Below are 19,332 nucleotides of genomic sequence, written 5' to 3'. Positions count from 1 at the left end.
CAGGACGCTGGGATCATGACCTGAGCCAAAGGCAGCTGCTTAACCAACTGAGCCACCCAGGCGTCCCTTAAGAGTTCTTTAAAAATTCCTTAGTGATTAAATACATATCAATTTTGTCTTTTCTATTGTCCAAAACATGGATCTACATTACTATAGAGCTATATTTATTTGATACAGTAAAATCCATTTTGTACACAAACTTCAGGTCAAGAGATAATTGAATCTTTACACTGTTTTTCTCCTTTTAGGCAGCAGTTTTTAGAGACTAGAAAAAGCTTCCTTTTTTAGAATTTCCAAGTGACATGCAGGGAAAAGATATTTCTCTGACTTGTAAATTCAAAATTTATTTTTGGCAACACAGCTTGCAGTTAAAAATTGAATCTCCCACATGAATCACTGAATCAAAAATGCAGTAGCAAAGTCTGTACAATGACTTCTGCATGCAATGTATGCTATAGAGTCAGATCAGCTAATTAGAGGCACAGTAGTAATTAATAATAAAAAAGCAGCTATTATTTATGGAGTGTGTATTATTCATAAGGTCACACAAGGCACTTAAAATATAGTATCACAACAATGTTATGGGGTAAGGATTAATATCCCATACAAAAACAGAAAACAAAACAAAGAAGCAAGCAAACCAAAAGAAAAAAAGAAAGAAAAAAGGTGAATTATGGAAAAGATAATCAACATATTTCCATGGTAACTGAGTTAATGAATAGCAAAAACTGGGATTTGGAGCTAGTATGTGCTACTCCAGTGCTCACGTTCTCAGGAAACCTGTATATGTCTTTAACTGAATTTATTGCTATTGTTATTTAGTTAGAAGTTTATATATGTAGGATAGATTCAGAATTTTCTTTTTGGGCTATAAAATCGACATAATATTCCCAGAATTCTTTGTGAAAATGGAATTAACAGAATACAGTACTCTGAAAGAATCCTCTAAGATGATAAACTCTACACTCAGTGAGCTAAAAAAATAATATTATAGAATTGAAGAAGTCAAAATTTAAAATAAAAGCTTTTCAAATAGTAGCTTTTGTTTGCGTTAGCTAAAATCTAGAGATGTGTAGATAATGTTGAAAAAATTAGTCTGGGTAATTTTTGCCAAATTGTTGGATTAATTGAATTTCAGACATCTGATCTTTAATATTAATATAATAACCAAGTAATCTTTAGTTGGATCTTGAAGGTCAGTGGGACCCAGAAGAAGGTAATAAAAATGCATTCCAGGTGGAAATGAAGTCACAGTGTGTATTAGTTTCTTAGGACTCCTGTAACAAATTATCACAAATTGCGTGGCTCAAAACAACAGTAATTTATTCTTTCACAGTTCTGGAAGCTCCAAGTCTGAAGTCAAGGTGTCAGCAGAACCATATGCCCTCTAAAGACTCTAGTGAAGAATCCTTCTTTGCCTCTTCTAGTCTCTGGTGGTTGCTGGCAATCCTGTGTTCTTGGCTGATAGCTGTGTAACTCTAGTCAGCTTCTCTCTTAACTTTGCATTTTTTCCTCTTTATGTCTGTGTGTCTTCAAATCTGCCTCTCTTTATAAGAATAACAGTCATTGAATTTATGGTCTACCGTAATCTTATGTAATACCATCTTAACTTGATTACACCTGTAAAATCCTATTTACAAATAAGGTCACATTCACAGATCCTAAGTGGACATGAATTTTTTTAGGGGTGTGGGGGGTATGCTGCTCTTTCCAGTACCTAGAAATAGAAGTGTCAGGTCATGAAGCCATTTGTTTTCCAAGCTTTATAGCTCATATTTTCACTGAAGTTGGGGGGATGGGGTTTGGGGTGGAGTGGGGTGAACATATAAAGGTATTTAAGCCAAGAAGCAGTATGATCAGACTGGCATTTAATATTCTGTCTTGGTCAGCAAGTGAGAGAATGTGGAAGCAGGAGAAAGACCAATAGCAAGATACAGGTTAGGCTATTAAGTGGGGAGTTAGGGTGAAGATTTCAAGGATGATTCCAAGAAGAAAATCTGATTTGTGGGCAGGCAGGCATGATGGGTTTCATGGCAGAAATATTGTTCTTAATTGCTTTTAATTTTTATGTATACACAATTTTTCAATGTCAAATAATAATTTAAGAGGGTACGAATCTAAACACATACACACAAACACACACGTACATACAGAGCACCTGCCCACTTCCCATCTTACCTGCCTGAGATTCTTAACTGCAGTCCTTTAGCTATTACTGTATAGTGCTGTTTTCTCTCTTATTTAATCTATGCCTTGCTATTAAATGAGGATTTTAGCTCTTTTATTCTCTCCCTTCCTTTCTCTTCCCCCACATCCTTCCACTACAGTTACCTCAAAATCACATTTAGTATCACTATTATTATGGCTATGTAAATAGTTCTCACAAGTAATCCAAGTGGTGGTTTCCTATGATACCATTTCCTATTGTTGTGAAGCTTTTTGTTTTTCTAGGATTTTATTAAGTACTTGATATATTAATATGATCAAGTTTTTTAAAACTATGGCTTGTATCTTCCCACCCACTCTACCAGATTAGTAAATTCCATAATTTCAATTCAGTTATGGTCAGTGGTCAAGCAGATAATTTATCATTCTTTTTCTTATTTTCTTTGAATCATTCCTTTTTCTTCTGCCATCCACCTCTGGCCTGTACAAGCTTATCTATAAGCCTGACTCATTGCTTCTGCTACAGTTGTAGGATTTACTTCTACTATCATTTTGAAAATCTAAGACAAAAAGTGATCAAGATCCTGAAAGCAGAAAAAAAAATCTATAAAATCTATAAAACCTAGAGCACAGGGGCGCCTGGGTGGCTCAGTGGGTTAAGGCCGCTGCCTTCGGCTCAGGTCATGATCCCAGGGTCCTGGGATAGAGCCCCGCATCGGGCTCTCTGCTCAGCAGGGCGCCTGCTTCCCTTCCTCTCTCTCTCTGCCTGCCTCTCTGCCTACTTGTGATCTCGGTCTGTCAAATAAATAAATAAAATCTTAAAAAAAAAAAAAAACCTAGAGCACAAATAGCAATTAAACTTTGAGAGAGGGTGGAACACCTTTCTAAACTGAAAGCTAGAAGTTAATGATTTGTGCATGTGGTTCTTTCCAGTTGATGGTGAGGGAAGACCAAGACATTGAAGGATATCCATTTACGGGCTTCTGTTTCTTCTGGAAAAATGAAAGAAAATTTATCTGCTCTGTGCATGTGGCAGGAGGTGCTGGGTCCCAAAGGAGAGGACCAAAAGAACTGACTAGGACGACTGATGAAAGAAATTTGGGTAGTAATACATGGAAGCCACCATGATCACATCAATTTTAGGCTCCTTATGCAAAGAAGCTCCTCAAATTATCAGGAAACCACAGTGGGCCCATGAAGTTCACCTTTTTTTTTTTAATTTAAATTCAATTAGCCAACAGATAGAACATCATTATTTTCAGATGTAGAATTCAGTAATTCCTCATTTGCGTATAAACACCGAGTACTCATCAGTCAGGTGCCCTCCTTAATGCCCATTACCCAGTTATCTCATCTCCCTACCCACCTCCCCTCCAACAAGCTTCAGTTTCTTTCCCATAGTTAAAAGAGTCTCTCATGGTTTGTCTCCCTCTCTGATTTCCTCCCATTCCATTTCCCACCCCCCCCTTCCTCCAGATTCTGCTTATATTCCTCAAATGCATGAAACTATATGGTAATTGTCTTTCTCTGATTGACTTATTTCACTCAGCATAATATCCTCCAGTTCCATCCACTTCAGTGTAAATGATAAGATTTCAACCTTTCTGATGGCTGAATAATATCCCATTGTACATATATACCACATCTTCTTTATCCATTCATCTGTCGATGGGCATCTGAGCTCTTTCCATAGTTTGGCTATTGTGGACATTGCTGCTATAAACATTGGGGTACAGGTGCTCCTTCAGATCACTACATTTGTATCTTTGGGGATAAATACCTAGTCGTCCAATCACTGGTCCATAGTACTCTACTTTTAGCTTCTTGAGGAACCTTCATACTGTTATCCAGAGTGGCTATAACAGTTTGCATTCCCACCAACAGTGTAGGAGGAGAGTTCCCCTTTCTCCACATCCTCACCAACATTTATTGTTTGTTGACTTGTTAATTTTATCCGCTATGACAGGTGTGAGGTGTTACCTCATTGTGGTTTTGATTGTATTTCCCTGATGCCGAGTGATGTTGGAAATTTTTTCATGTGTTTGTTAGCCATTTGTATGTCTTCTTTGGAGAAATGTCTGTTTGTGTCTTCTGCCCATTTTGTAACTGGATTTTTTGTTGCTTGGGTGTTAAGTTTGATAAGTTCTTTATACATTTTGGATACTAGCCCTTTATCTGATATGTCATTTGTGAATATCTTCTCCATTTCTGTAGGTTGCCTTTTAGGTTTGTTAATTGTTTCCTTTGCTGTGTAAAAGCTTTTCATCTGGATGAAAACCCAGTAGTTCATTTTTGCTTTTGTTTCCCTTGCCTTTGGAGACATGTCTAGCAAGAGTTTGCTGTGGCCGAAATCAAAGACATTGCTGCTTGTGTTCTCCTCTAGGATTTTGATGGGTTCCTGTCTTACATTTAGTTCTTAATCTCATCTATTTTTTTTCCAAGATTTTATTTATTAATTTGACAGATAGAGATCACAAGTAGGCAGAGAGGCAGGCAGAGAGAGAGAGAGAGGAGAAAGCAGGCTCCCTGCTGAGCAGAGAGCCTGATGTGGGGCTCGATCCCAGGACCCTGGGATCATGACCTGAGCTGACGGCAGAGGCTTTAACCCACTGAGCCACCCAGGCACCCATTAATCTCATCTATTTTGAGTTTATCTTTGTGTATGGTATAAGAAAATGGTCCAGTTTCATTCTTCTGCATGTGGCTGTCCAGTGTTCCCAACACCATTTGTTGAAGAGACTATCTTTTTTCCATTGGATATTCTTTCCTACTTGTCAAAGATTAGTTGACCATAGAGTTGAGGGTCCATTTCTGGGCTCTCTATTCTGTCCTTTGATCTATTGGTCTGTTTTTGTGCTAGTACCAGACTTTCTTGATGATTACAGCTTTGTAATAGAGCTTGAAGTCTGGAATTGTGAGGCCACCAGCTTTGGCTTTCTTTTTCAACATTCCTTTGGCTATTCAGGGTCTTTTCTAGTTCCATACACGTTTTAGGATTATTTGTTCCACCTCTGTGAAAAATATTGATGGTATTTTGATAAGGTTTGCATTGAATGTATAGATTCCTCTGGGTAGTGTAGACATTTTAACGACATTTATTCTTTCAATTCATGAGCATAGAATGTTTTTTGCATCTTCTTCAATTTCTTTCATAAGCGTTCTGTAGTTTTTAGAGTACATATCATTTATGTCTTTGGTTAGGTTTATTCCTAGGTATCTTATGTTTTTTGGTGCAACTGTAAATGGGATCAATTCCTTAATTTCTCTTTCTTCTGTCTCATTTTTAGTGTATAGAAATGCCACTAATTTCTCTGCATTGATTTTATATCCTACCACATTGCTGAATTCCGTATGAGTTCTGGCAATTTTGAGGTGGTCTTTTGGGTTTTCCACATAAAGTATCATGTCACCTGTGAAGAGTGAGAGTTTGACTTCTTTGCCAATTTGTAAGCTTTTTATTTCTTTTTGTTGTCTGATTGCTGAGGCTAGGACTTCCAGTACTATGTTGAACAAAAGTGATGAGAGTGGGCATCCCTGTCATGTTCCTGACCTTTGGGGAAAAGCTCTCAGTTTTTCCATGAGGCTCACTTCTTCAGCTGACCCTTCTTAATATCTTTTTTAAAAAGATCTGGAGGGGAGGAGGGTGGGGGCATAGGTGAGCCTGGTGGTGGGTATTAAGGAGGGTGCATATTGCATGGAGCACTGGTTGTGGTGCATAAACAATGTATCTTGCAACACTGAAAAATTAAATTAAATTAAAAAAATAAAAAATAAAAAGGTTATCTCCCTACTAATAAATTTTCATATAAGCTGTTAGGAAGATAAAATTTTATCCATATTATCTATGAATTAAATAGTTTAAAAATTGTTTAGAATATCATTAATGCCAAGATTTTCTCCATTTGCATTGGTAGTTGATTTTTCCCTAGAGTTTTGTGTTCACTGAGTTCTTTAAATTCTTTTTTTTTAATTAGAATATATATGCAAGGAAAACAGTTAAGGTTCAAAGTCAATTGGTTGATTCATTTGCAAATATGATTCAAATTTACTTTTTATTTTGGACCTCTTTTTTTAACCATTGAGTTACTCTTATTTATATCTGAAGATAAGAGTACTGATGATATTGGTTATCCTTAGTTGAAGATTGCTTTGCAGTGTGGAACAGTAGCCACCATTTCACCTTTATGGCTTACAACTCTACCCATAATAATACTTACCTCTACTGTATAATGAGCTAATTTACCTGTCAGTGCTTTTCTAAGAATGTCAGTTCCACAGTAGGTGGTTTCTTGTACTCCACTGCATTCTCAGAGAAGGAAACTTTTCGTTAACCCAGGATGTAAGGATTATTGGGAAAATTCACATGAAGTCTTGCATACCTTCCTTGCAAAGAAAGGAATGAATATTACTTCAGGAAAACAGTAGCTTTTAAATCTTACTATTTTATTTAAATAACAAGGCAATACATTAAACTCTCTGAAAATCTGATTTTAATTAATTTCTTATTTTAATTGTAGGCCATGGCACAGAAGGAAGATATGGAAGAAAGAATCACAACCCTTGAGAAGCGTTACCTCAGTGCTCAGAGAGAATCTACCTCCATACATGATATGAATGATAAACTAGAAAATGAGTTAGCAAATAAAGAAGCCATCCTACGGCAGGTTGAGTATCTCTACCTTGGTTTTGTTCTGGTCCATGTGTGTTCTAATCATTCTCACAAAACATGGAGTAAATAAAATAAGGTATTTCTTGGCAATCAACCATTCTCTAAAACTTAGAATAGAACTGACTAGACAGATGTAATTTTCAGCATGTAATTTATATATTTGTCTTAATAAAAATAATGATTAATAATTACTTTGGATCTAAACATGAGCCAGAAAGTGCTAAACGGTTAACATGTATTATCTCACTTAAATATAACCATCACCTGTGAAGTAAGCACAATTATACTGAGGCACTAAGGTTCAGAGACATGAAAACTTTTCCAAGGTCACACATTTGGTAATTGCCAGAGTTATTACAGAGGTCTAAGTCTATTTGACTTTAGAGCAGGAGTGGACAAACGATGGCCCATGTGCCAAAACTATGGCTCTGTTTTACAAATAAGGTTTTGTTGAAGCAGCCATACTCATTTATTTCACCAATCTACGACTGTTTTTGTGCTACAATAGTAGATTTAAGTAGTTGAAACAGAGACCAAATAATACACAAAGCCTAAAATATTTATTTTCTAGTATTTTAGAGAAAAAAGTTTTGTCAAACCTATCTCTACAGACTGGACACTTAACCACTGTGCTGCATTCCCTCTCTCCACCGGTTAATACTATAATTTTCAGTATTATGCTATCATGGTATATCTGAAGTCTTAGTATTAAGTTATAATCCATCTGTCCAAGTTTATACTCAATAGTAACTTTTTTTCTTTTTGCTGCCATTGGTAAGAGCTTTTCTGTTTTTTAAAGTGCTGAATTTTATTGAGGAATGTGATTAAGCAATATATGAAAGTACGAATAGAGTCATCTCTTTGCACAGCAGGTGTGGTAGTAGTGGATGATTTTAAATTGCGAATAATGGCTGAAACCCAAAGCCCCTGGTGGCTGGGATTTGTTACCATCACAGTTTCTCTGTAAGTATCTCTTTTCCCATCCCTATTTCAGATGGAAGAGAAAAACAGACAATTACAAGAGCGTCTTGAGCTGGCTGAGCAAAAGTTGCAGCAGACCATGAGAAAAGCTGAGACCTTACCTGAAGTAGAAGCTGAGCTGGCTCAGAGAATTGCAGCCCTGACAAAGGTACTGCAATAAGGCATTTAGTCAACCTACATGTTCTTAGAGAACTAGACTTAGTCATACAGTACTAGTACTTAGTTCTTAGAGTCTTAGAGTACTGGTAAGCCAAATGGAATCTATAGATTTTCTTTAGGTTTTATGAAATTCAAGTTAATTTAATCTACCATATTGGGTTTATTGGTTAGATTAATTTATCATATTATATATCTTATTTACGATGCCATGAACGATTTACATATGAATGTGATGATACCGCTGCCTATTTAAACAGTAGTAAATATAAAATATCACATCCTTGTAGTTGATTTTCCATGATAATATTTGTAAATTAGAATAATCACCAAATATAACAAGTAATGATGATATTTAATATGTATATAGATAGGCCATGATTATTTAATAGACTTAACATAAATTGGTATTAAAAATGTAGGAAATATCATAAGCAGTTTATTGCATTCTGACTATAGTATGAAAAAATTTGTTAGAAATTGGAAGTTAGATTTGTAGAAATCTAAATTCTGAAGTCAGTAAAGGCTATTTTAATACAGTTTCTTCTGAACCAATTAAATTCAGTAATAATCTGAGTGGGGTTCAAAATTATCTGCCATGGTATGGCTGTTAGAGTCTACAGTTTTCTGCATATTTTAGAATTTTGCAAGATTATAATGTTAAAATGACTATCCTAAACTTTCACAGTCAAATGGAGATGGACATTGTTTCAGAGTGTATGTCTATGTCGCTACAATGAAAGTTTTGATTTGCTCACTAAAAGCATGTTTGACTTTCTTTTTTTTTTTTTTAAAGATTTTATTTATTTATTTGTCAGAGAGAGAGAGGGAGAGAGAGCGAGCACAGGCAGACAGAATGGCAGGCAGAGGCAGAGGGAGAAGGAGGCTCCCTGCTGAGCAAGGAGCCCGATGTGGGACTCGATCCCAGGACGCTGGGATCATGACCTGAGCCGAAGGCAGCTGCTTAACCAACTGAGCCACCCAGGCGTCCCGCATGTTTGACTTTCAATATCAGTTCAAAAATATACACACATATTAGAATTATTTATTTATTTGAGATAGAGAAAGCAGGGATGAGGGGCAGAGGGAAAAGAAAGAGAATCCTAAGCAGGCTCCATGTTCAGTTTAGGACAGACCCTGACATGGGGCTTGATCTCAGGACCACGAGATCATGACCTGAGCCAAAACCAAGAGTTGGATGCTTAACCAACTGAGCCACCCAGGTGCCCCTAAAATGTACACACATTTTAGATATTTATGCAATCTTTGCCATGTGCTAAGTTTTCCATGCCACTGTAATAAATGGGTAAGATAGATATGCGAACTGCAAGTTACAAACTCTGGCATTAGGGATTATCCAAAACAATTGATGCAGCAATATAAAAGCAGATACACACATTTACTTTCCTGGAACAGTCGATGGATGCCTGTTGGTTAAAATAGGGTAATTAATCATGTAGTGAAACGGCAAACATTTGCAAAGTAGAGTAGGGTAGAAAGTATTGGAATAGTTGGTTGTCTACAGAGTATTGGAATTACTAGCTGAATAAAACATTAGTATGATTAGGGTAATGTTACATTCTGGATCCTTATATAGTCATAGACATACCATAAACCCTTCTGGCAATTTGAGAAATGTGTGATTTCTAAGTTGAAGATAAATTTATCATTTAATTTGGGAAATAGTCTCTAAATTATATGGAAATGTGCAAATATACTAGTAGTAGTCTATTTTTTTTGAAAGCACATTTTAAATTACTCAAGTATGAATACACACACACACACACACACACACACACACACACACACATCCTGAGGCTTTTCATTTGAGGAAGATGAACTTATATAACGAGTTACTGAACTATTTTCAGAGGCGTGGTGAGTGGCTAATAAAAAAGCAGTTTTTGTAAAATTTTAGTGTAAAATAATCATCAGTATTATCCAGAGTAAAATATAAGAATATCTGGAATCTCTTTCAGAGTAACAATTTAAAATTCACCAAATAACTGCTGCAAATTAACCTCTGGTGGACTGAGGATGAAACATACTTTGAATCATAATACTTGACTTATGAGTCTTCAAATTATACATTCCTGAGAATCCTTAATTTAGAATATTAAAAAAGATAACTTGAAATATGTGCCTTATCTTTTTTGCCCTTCATTTTTCTCTGGGGTTATTTATTTATTTATTATTATACATATATTCATTCATGTACTCGAAATAATTTCCTCAGTTTACTTCTACCTAATAATATGTTGCCAAAATTTCACTTCATCTGAATCCTCTAGATTTTCTCCTTTTTTCAGTAGCATTTTATCCTTCTTAGGAAGTATTAAAAATACTAGGGTTCGTTCTGCTCTCTTTTACCACTTTCTCTTAGGCTGACTCTATATAAACACCATTATTTCAACTACAGAGTTTCTAGATTATTGACATATTTCATACACATTTGTCAGTGATGAGGTTTTATCCTCAAAACACTCCCTCTGCTCATAACATTTTTATAACATTTGAAGGGACTCTTTCATTTGTTTTCCCAAGTTTTTTGGCTATAATGATCTTGCACTTTTTCTTCTGACTTTACAGATCTTTAGGGACTGTCTCTAGAACCTGCTTTACTTATTTCTTTTTTCATTATCAGTTCATTTTCAATATATCACTAGTGTTGATCATCATAATTTTTTCTACTTAATAATTTTTGACACTAAAGTAAAAAGATTTCTGCTTAGCTTAAAGCTAAGCTTTCCTCTCCTATACTATGAATGACATTCTAAATAATGTTTCAGACATTTTATTTTGCCTATAAATTTTTTTTCTGCTTTTATTGTTTGCTACCTATTCTTTTTTTTTTTTTTTTTCCTCTTTGGTCCTCCTCTCTTTAACTTTTATTTCTTCTCCATTTTTAAATATACACATGTTTTTCTCAAAACCATATCTATATATAATTTCCTCTAAAACTTTAGCTCATTTGAAATTTTCCTATGTCACATTTAAGAGTGAAATCAAGATAAGCTCTATATCTGATCAAGGAGTACAGAAAATAGCAGATTGTTCTTGTATTTACATGACTTACTTAAACTGCAGTCTTCACAAAGCTAAAATGAACATAAATCAATAGTAGTTGAAAATTGATACCAGTTTTTGTATAGAAATGTTGTCTGAATTTATTCCTTGGTTGATAAGATGATCTTTTGTATATGTGTGTGTCTGTGTGTGTATAGATAGTTAGGTAAAGCTCATTTAAGGCTTAGAAAGTCAGAAGTATGGATTAATGGCTATGGATAAAGGTTATAATTTGGCTTTGACAAATACACACAAAATTAACCAATAAAGACTTTGGGCTCCCAGTTTTTTTTTATTTATGATGTTTACTTCTTTAATTAAAATGCATTTTCCCTCAGCAAGGACATAATTCATCTTGAATTCCATAAGGTATTTCATTCATTTTTAGTACCAATAAAAATATCAACGGTAACAAAGTAATTTAAACTTGACAGAAATCGTGTTCAAACTCTGAAGTGAATTTTCACAGTATTTGGTATGTTTTCAGTAGTTAAGTTGGAAATTGGAAGAGACAGTTTTGGAAATTGAAATGTTCATGCTTTGACTACCTTGAATCAGTCACCTGATTAATTCTTATACCACCAATTGCCTGTTAAAATGTACTTTTGAAAGATTACAGATACCTTAATGAATTTAGATTATTTAATTTCAACAACATTTTGCCCCATTTATTGTATTCTTATTTGAATTCTAGGTTTTAAGTGATATTAGAAAACCATTTTGTGATATTTGGGAACTATGGTAGCTTTCTCTGTTTCTTTCGCTTGGAAATTTGGGGAGAGAAATTGGTTATTTGTTATTTCTTCATTATTTTCCCATTTATGAAACAAGAATATCAAAAGGAAAATCTTACAAAATGTAAATGTTGAGTTGTAATTTGTGTTAGTACACCAGTTAAATGTTAAATGTTTATTTTGTAGATTAGTTGGAATTTGTTGCATAAAATACAAAATAGTACATATGTGTATGAGCCAGTACATGAATAGGCTGCTATTTCTTTTCAGGTACTGCATGACATATTTATATATAGTCCTATATTTGCATAAAGTAAGTTTCACTGTTTTAGAATAAACTTATAAAATGTAATAGAATATGCTCTGGAGTTCAATCTTCTAGATCTGACATAGGATAATTTTGATGTTACAATTACTTGAGTTGTAATTATGATTAAAATGTTGCTTTAACTTTACATGTAATCTGTGCATAACATACTAATACAATTCAGCTATCAGCAGTGTCACATGTGTTAACACTCTGTGTCTGTGGTAACCTGATAATCACTTCCAAGACATGTAACTAACCCTGGCACGGGGCAAATATTAGCTCACACAGGCACCGTGCTGCCTGCTCACTTTAGGGCACTATTTTGTTTCCATAGCAACAAATCCACCCAGAAACAGTTTTGGAGTGGTTCCTAGTATCATTCAGGAGAGTTCGTAAATAAATTCTCCTGTCCTCACAGTGTATTGTCATCCTGATAATTTGAGGACTTTTAATCACTTTATTTAAAGTCTCCAATTAAGACTATATCTGAGAACAGGTGCTAAGGTTCTAGACCTAGAGTCATACTGTGTGTTCAGAGACCGGAAGTCATTTTGTAAGCTTGTCACTGTTGCTGAGGAAACTCAATTCTGCTTGAACTGGAGAATACCCACAATAATGAATCCCCTGGCTTAGCTTTTTCTTGATTTCTACAGTGTTAGATTTGTAATAAATTTTCCAAATTTATTTCACCTGGGTCATTGCCGTAGCATACACCTCAACATTGAGATACATTGTCTCCATTATTCTTAAGTAATATGATAAACAAACCAAAATCCAAAACTTTTAACAATCTGTCAGAGACATATTCTAGTGTTTGGTTTCCCATAATTCCAATTTGTACATGACTCTTTCAGAGTTGCTTTATTTTGTTCTGTAATAGTCTTTCATTGCCAGCCATCACTAACCTTCCATACCTTAGGTTGGTAGCTTTTGATTTGGGCATATCATTGTTTTTCATTTATAACCATTGACTGCATCGTGTTCACCAGATATCAGTGTAGTTCTTTTCATATAAAATTCTGTCTATTAAAGTATTAAATTTGCTGTCACATTTTTCTTTTAAGCATTCTGTGCTATGTTCTGTTCAGTGTCAGTGTCTTTAGTTCTGATTTTTCAATTTTGTCCCTCTCCTTTTCCTTGACTTGTTAGTCTGATCCAACCTCTTCTACCTCATCTGATGATTATCAATATGTTATGGAAGCTAAACTACAAGAAATGATCTCCATACGTAGGAAGGTAGTCCTACTGGACTTTACTTTCTATTGCTAAATAGAATCCATCTAAGTTTTTCTTTTCATTTATAAAAATTATGTTACTTTTATTTATTGATAATCAACCATCTGTGCAGTTCAGTGCTTCCGGAGCTTAAGATTGGACAATGGCAGGTTTGTGTTCAAACCATGCACAGTCTGCATGTTACATTTGGCTGATTTCATTGCTCATAAATAAGTCCAATGTTTTGCTGATGCTTGGATGTAACAGGCCTTTGTAGCTGACACATTTCAAGCAATGCTGTTCAGCTGCCTGTTTAAAGAAAGTTTATTTTTTGAAAATTACATTTGCGGTTGGTAGTAGCTTGCTTTACATTTTATTTCAATTTATTTAGAAGAAAGGTGTTAATCAAATCTTACATGTCAGGTACATTTTTCATATTTCTCAACAGGCTGAAGAGAGACATGGAAACATTGAAGAACGTATGAGACATCTAGAAGGTCAGCTTGAAGAGAAAAATCAAGAACTCCAAAGAGTATGTATTTTAAGAACCACTCCCCTCAATCAGTTTATGGGCATGTAAGAAATGAATGTCTTTCTTGATGATGGGTTCTATTTAAAATCTTATGAATACGCTCTCTGCACTTAAAAGGAAAGAAAAGTTTCTGCCAGTTTAATCACATCAGACATAAAATAAGATCAATTTTAAAGCTAGAAAAATATAAAATACCTTTGTAGATGATTTTCATGTCCAGTTTACTTATTTTTTCTTGAATGTAAGGCTAGGCAAAGAGAGAAAATGAATGAGGAGCACAACAAAAGATTATCTGACACTGTGGACAGACTTCTGACTGAATCCAATGAGCGCTTACAGCTGCATTTAAAGGAAAGAATGGCTGCTCTGGAAGAGAAGGTAAAATGTCAGAAGAGGAGACTCGCATGAGTATTGAGCAGTGTTCTCAGGATCGTGGCTGTTTTATACCTGCTGCATCTATTGCATTAGTCAGATGTTCCATGTATTTTCCTTAAGTGTATGTGGTTTATTCTTAGAAGTGAACAAGTAGTTTCTGTAAAAATACGTAAGATAAATTTTTCAATGAATAAAAAATTCTGCATGGTATGTAAATCTGGTTTATTACATGGTCATATAGATAAATGCATTAAAATGTGTTTTGTGATGAAAATATTTTTGTTATCCTTCACCTGGGGTGCATAAAAGAGTGATAAGACAGAAAACAGTATTTTGGGGTATGTGGGAATCCTTCTTGCATTGAACTTTTCAAATGTTTCATGTAACTAAGTCTACTACTAGTCTAAAAGCAAAATGGGAGTGAATTTATATTACCAGTAGAACTAATACTAATCCCAGTATAGGGATTAGGAATGCAATAATTTCAGCTGCATTGTTTAAAAAATAGGGGGGGGGCTTCTTTACAGTGTGCTATATCATTCACAATTTTATGTCTCATTGGTAGTTGGCAGCCACCAGACCAGTATGAGTTATGTGAGCTGGTTGCCAATTCCAGAATATTAACAAAGGTAGGGACTAAAACCCAGGTGGACAAATCATTTTGGAAATTTAGACTGAATGCCAGTCATTACTTAAGCTAGACATTTTCCCCTGATCTATACAAAATAGAAATTGTTAAAGTAGGCTGGTGGATATACCCATTACAAAGTGATAAGACAGGTCTTCTACCCATTCAGTTTCAAATACATGGCCACTTTGCCAATTGCTATACAGTTAGTTTAATTTTACTAAAATTAAATTAGAAAAGAATACATTATTTTAAATCATGCTTTGTAGTAAATATAAAAAAGTATAAAGCTTTTACAACAGTAATAGGTCCATGACAGAATTTTTAAAAAATACCTATGATGCAACTTATTTTCACATGTCATAAGATGTGACAGTTTTGTAAATAGTTAAAATTTTATTTTTATTTCTCTAATGTTTTAACTATTATTAGAAATTAATTTTTCTGTATTTGAAATAGAAGTCCAGAATTAAGTTTCCCAAAAATATGATCTGATAATTTTTTTTCTTCAGGTAATAAAGATAACTTCATCTGAATTCTTTATAATACCTTTGGCTAATATTACACTGTTACTCACTTTTTCTCATTTTAAGAGTAACCCTATTATTTCAAATTTTAAAAGAGTGAGAAGAGGAAAGCATAAATAGCCTAAAAGATAATGTTTATTCCATTTGTCAGTCCGAGTGTTACAAAATAACATTTCCCATTTAAATTATGTATTTTTCTAAATGTTAAGGTATGTTTAAAGATTCTATTTAAATTTGGTTTCCATGGAAACCAAGAAATAGCTGCACCAAGGAAAGAATCAAAGAGAAGGAATCAAAGAATATTCTTGAGCAATGAAACATTAATTTACATATTTAATTATTTTCTGTTCAGCTAATTAATTCTCTATTTTTTTTTCTTTTCTTTAGAATGTTTTAATTCAAGAATCAGAAACTTTCAGAAAGAATCTGGAAGAATCTTTACATGATAAGGTATAATGGAAACTTATGTTTTAGCCATTTTTCTATTTTACACTGATGAATATTTTATGGTAAAATAAATTTGATAAGAAATAAGTTTAGGATGTTATCTTTTTTAAAAAAATATAACTTTCATACATACAGAAAAGTGTGCATATACGGAAAGAGCTTGGTTTATTTTGACAAACCAAACACGCTAAAAATCAACACTATGGTACCCCCTGCCTTATTAACGTACGATTACTACTTTTATCTTAAATGATAATCACTGCCTTGACTTCTAACAGAAAAAAAATGCTTTTGATTTTTGTGCTTTATACAAGTGGAATAAAAATATATGCACTAATTTGTGTTTAGTTTGAGGTATCATTTTGGCAGAAATGTATTAAATATCTATTATGCATAATAAATTATGCTATGTATTTGCAAACATGCTCTTAATTCCAAAGTAGCTGAAAAATGTAATTGTGGAGAAAGAACTCACCTTTTACAAAACAGCAGGTTGCAGAGTAGCAGATACCATAAGTGAAATTGACAGTAAGAACTACAGGTGGGAGGGATCACCATACATTGCTGCTATAAATAAGGCTTCAGGAAGGTGTGAGTTGAAAAACTTTAAGGAATAGTAGGACTATGTTGCAACCCTTTCAAGTACAGTGCATGTGGCATGATTGTAGGTGCTTTGTGTGGGGTGGGGGTGAGTAGGGAGTTTGATATCTTAAATAATAATGGGCATAACAGTTTGGCTAGAATCAGTTATTCTTATTGTACGATATATGGTAGAAGAGGCGGATAAGGGCTAAATTATGAAATGTTAAAAGCTGTAATGCTAATATATCTTTTACTCCTTTATTAGCCTGTAAATTCCTGTTAGCAATTTTGTCTGATTTCATTTTGTTTTGTATAGGCATATAATATAATATAAAATCATTAATTTGAGAAGTAACCTATAAATGTGTGTTGAACAAAAGAGAAGGGAGAGAGAGAGGGAGCAAAGGAGGGAAGAGAGGGAGGGAGGAAGAGAGGGAAAATCTAGCAAAAGTATGGCATAGGGAGAGTATTGGAAAAGATGAGAGAATAAAATTTTTTTAAAAAGCAATTATACATTTAGCCCCACTGGATGCTACATATTATGATGTCAATTTAAAACTACTGGGTGCCACAGTCAGAATATATACAAGCTTCTGCAAGATAGATCTGCTATAGCAATACAGTATGGTGCCTAGAAGATAGCATCTAATTCTTTCTGAAGTTGTTAAGAAAGTCTACACAGGGAAGATACTATTTCATCAGGCTCTTGAAGGCATATAGGATCTTACCAAATAGAGAAGGGTAGGGCAGAGGACAGAGCCTATGCAATAGCACAGAGAAAACAAAGATGGTTGATTTGCTGAATCACCAGAAGTTTGCTGTGACTGATATGTGTTTAAAGAACTAGGTTGTGACCAGATTGTGGATTTTGGACTTGATCCTGTTATGCAATGTTATGTTATCCAAAGCTCTGTGTGCTCCTGGCAAGATCCCCAGAACCCACTCCCCCACCACCTACCCAAGGCTTGTAGCTTCAACAATCTGCCTAAACAACCAGCAGTACTAAACATTCCATGCTTTGCACCCTTGTTCATGCTAGTAACTAGAGAAGGCAAATCCCAGGTCATCCCTCATTTCTAAATATCATCCCATACAGTTGAATATATTTCCTAATCTAATTACATGTCCTGTAACTTCTCAAAATTCTACTCAATAGTTGATAACTGACTATCCATCATTAGCAAAATCTCTATATTCAACCTCTTCTTATTGTTTCTCTTCATCCTGTTTATTTCTAAAATTTGAAATTCCTAATACTTGTTTTGAATTTCTCTCCATGTTTGGTCCCCGAGTTCAGTGTCATATGATCACGTTCTGGGTCCTCTCTGTTGGTAGAGTTCATGTGTTCAAGAGCCAACTTGTTATCTTTATTTGGACACTTTGGCACCTCAAACATGACAAGTTGGTCCCTCCACCTCAAACACCAGCACCACTAACCTAAACCATCTCTAGCAGCCACCTTCTGAGTAAATCACAACTCTGCCTCTTACTCAGGTTAACCTTGGAGTCATTCTGGACCCCATCCTTTCTCTCTCACCCCACATTCAGTCTGACAGCAAATTCTGTTAGTTCTGTCTTCAAAATATAACTGAAATCCAGCCATTCTCTCTAACATGATTATTGTCCAAGCCACAATTCTCTTGCCTATGTTTTTAGATGAACAGTAATAATTTAATTTTTCCCTCCCTCCCAGTCTTATTCAGTGGTCCATTTCAGGGGGTATAGCTCAGTGGTAGAGCATTTGACTGCAGTGGTCCATTTCACTGCTCTTAGGATGATCACATTACCTCTCCGCTCAAAAATTCTCTAGTCATTTCCTATTTCACTCAGAGTAAAAACCAAAGACTTCAGAATGGTTGACAAGGCTTTCATGACTACCCTTCCCAAGCCGTGCAACCACACTTTTCTAAATCTATTTCTTATCTTTCTCTTTAACCTGTCCATTTCAGCCACAGTGACCTCCTTGCCCACTCCTTCAACAAATATACTCCCCTCCCACTAAGGGGCATTTGCACCTGCTATGCCTTTTCCTAAGACATCCCCATTTTTTTTAAACTCCGTTCCTTCCTTTAGCTCTTTGCTCAAATAACACTTTATTGGAGAACCTTCTATGACCCTCTTATTTTCTTTTTCCTACCAACATCCTATAGACTCTATTTTTTCATTGTATTTTTAATAGATTAAAAATTATATGATGGCAAAAAATTTTTCATTTTGCTACTTTATCATACTGCCTAGCACAACAGAGGTGCTCTGTGAATATTTGTGGAAATAACAAACAAAGGAATTAATAAATGCAATAAGAAACCATTGAATATTTTAGGCAAATAATTTATTTGAGCATATGTATTTTTTAAAATGATGCAACTAGGGGAACCTAGGTGATGCAGTCAGTTAAGCATTGGATTCTTGGTTTTAGCTCAGGTCATGATCTCAGGGTCCTGAGATTGGGCCCCTCATTGCACTCCATACTCAGCTCGCCGTCTGCTTGAGATTCTCTCTCCCTCTTCCTCTACCCCTCCTGCTAATGCTCTTTCTCTCTAAGGTAAATATTAAAAAAAATTTTTTTTAAGTAAAATGAGACAACTAGGAGAAGAGTTTGCAGAGAAGAGATTGAACGCAGCACTACCTCAGTGGAAGCTAGTGAAATAATGCAGGAAAAAAGTAAAAAAAAAAAAAAAAAAAGTGTAAAGTAGAATGATGGTAGTAGGAATAAAAAGGGCAGATGAGAGAAATATTGGGAAGGCCACACTGACAAAAATGTATCATGAGAAATGAAGTATGTGTCAACTAAAATGTCAAGCATTGGGTGCTGAGAAAAGAAAAAAAAAAAAAAGCAATAGAATATCCAGAAGGATACATTTAAACTTTTAGAACAATATAAAAGTTATAATCATGAAAACAAAATTAAATGCTTACAGAAGCATTTAATTAAGGATTATAA

At 34.7% G+C, this 19,332-nt stretch overlaps 1 protein-coding gene across 16 annotated transcripts in view; it reads left to right on the top strand.

The window, feature by feature from the left end:
- PPFIA2 (PTPRF interacting protein alpha 2) overlaps positions 1–19,332 on the top strand; it is a 494,134-nt gene that overhangs the window by 376,305 nt on the left and 98,497 nt on the right. For 8 of the 16 annotated variants that reach the window (XM_047740329.1, XM_047740328.1, XM_047740334.1 and 5 more), the window contains 6 exons: positions 6,684–6,830; positions 7,830–7,964; positions 13,232–13,318; positions 13,746–13,829; positions 14,076–14,207; positions 15,747–15,809. In XM_047740329.1, the coding sequence (XP_047596285.1) occupies positions 6,684–6,830; positions 7,830–7,964; positions 13,232–13,318; positions 13,746–13,829; positions 14,076–14,207; positions 15,747–15,809 (648 nt within the window). The remainder of the gene's footprint in view (positions 1–6,683; positions 6,831–7,829; positions 7,965–13,231; positions 13,319–13,745; positions 13,830–14,075; positions 14,208–15,746; positions 15,810–19,332) is intronic. The other 8 variants (XM_047740338.1, XM_047740339.1, XM_047740337.1 and 5 more) reach the window with 1 other exon arrangement.

The sequence above is a fragment of the Lutra lutra genome, chromosome 8 (genome assembly GCF_902655055.1).
Source record: "Lutra lutra chromosome 8, mLutLut1.2, whole genome shotgun sequence".
NCBI lineage: Eukaryota > Metazoa > Chordata > Mammalia > Carnivora > Mustelidae > Lutra > Lutra lutra.
Note: the sequence above shows the minus strand (reverse complement) of the source record. Positions and strands in the feature narration are given on the sequence as shown.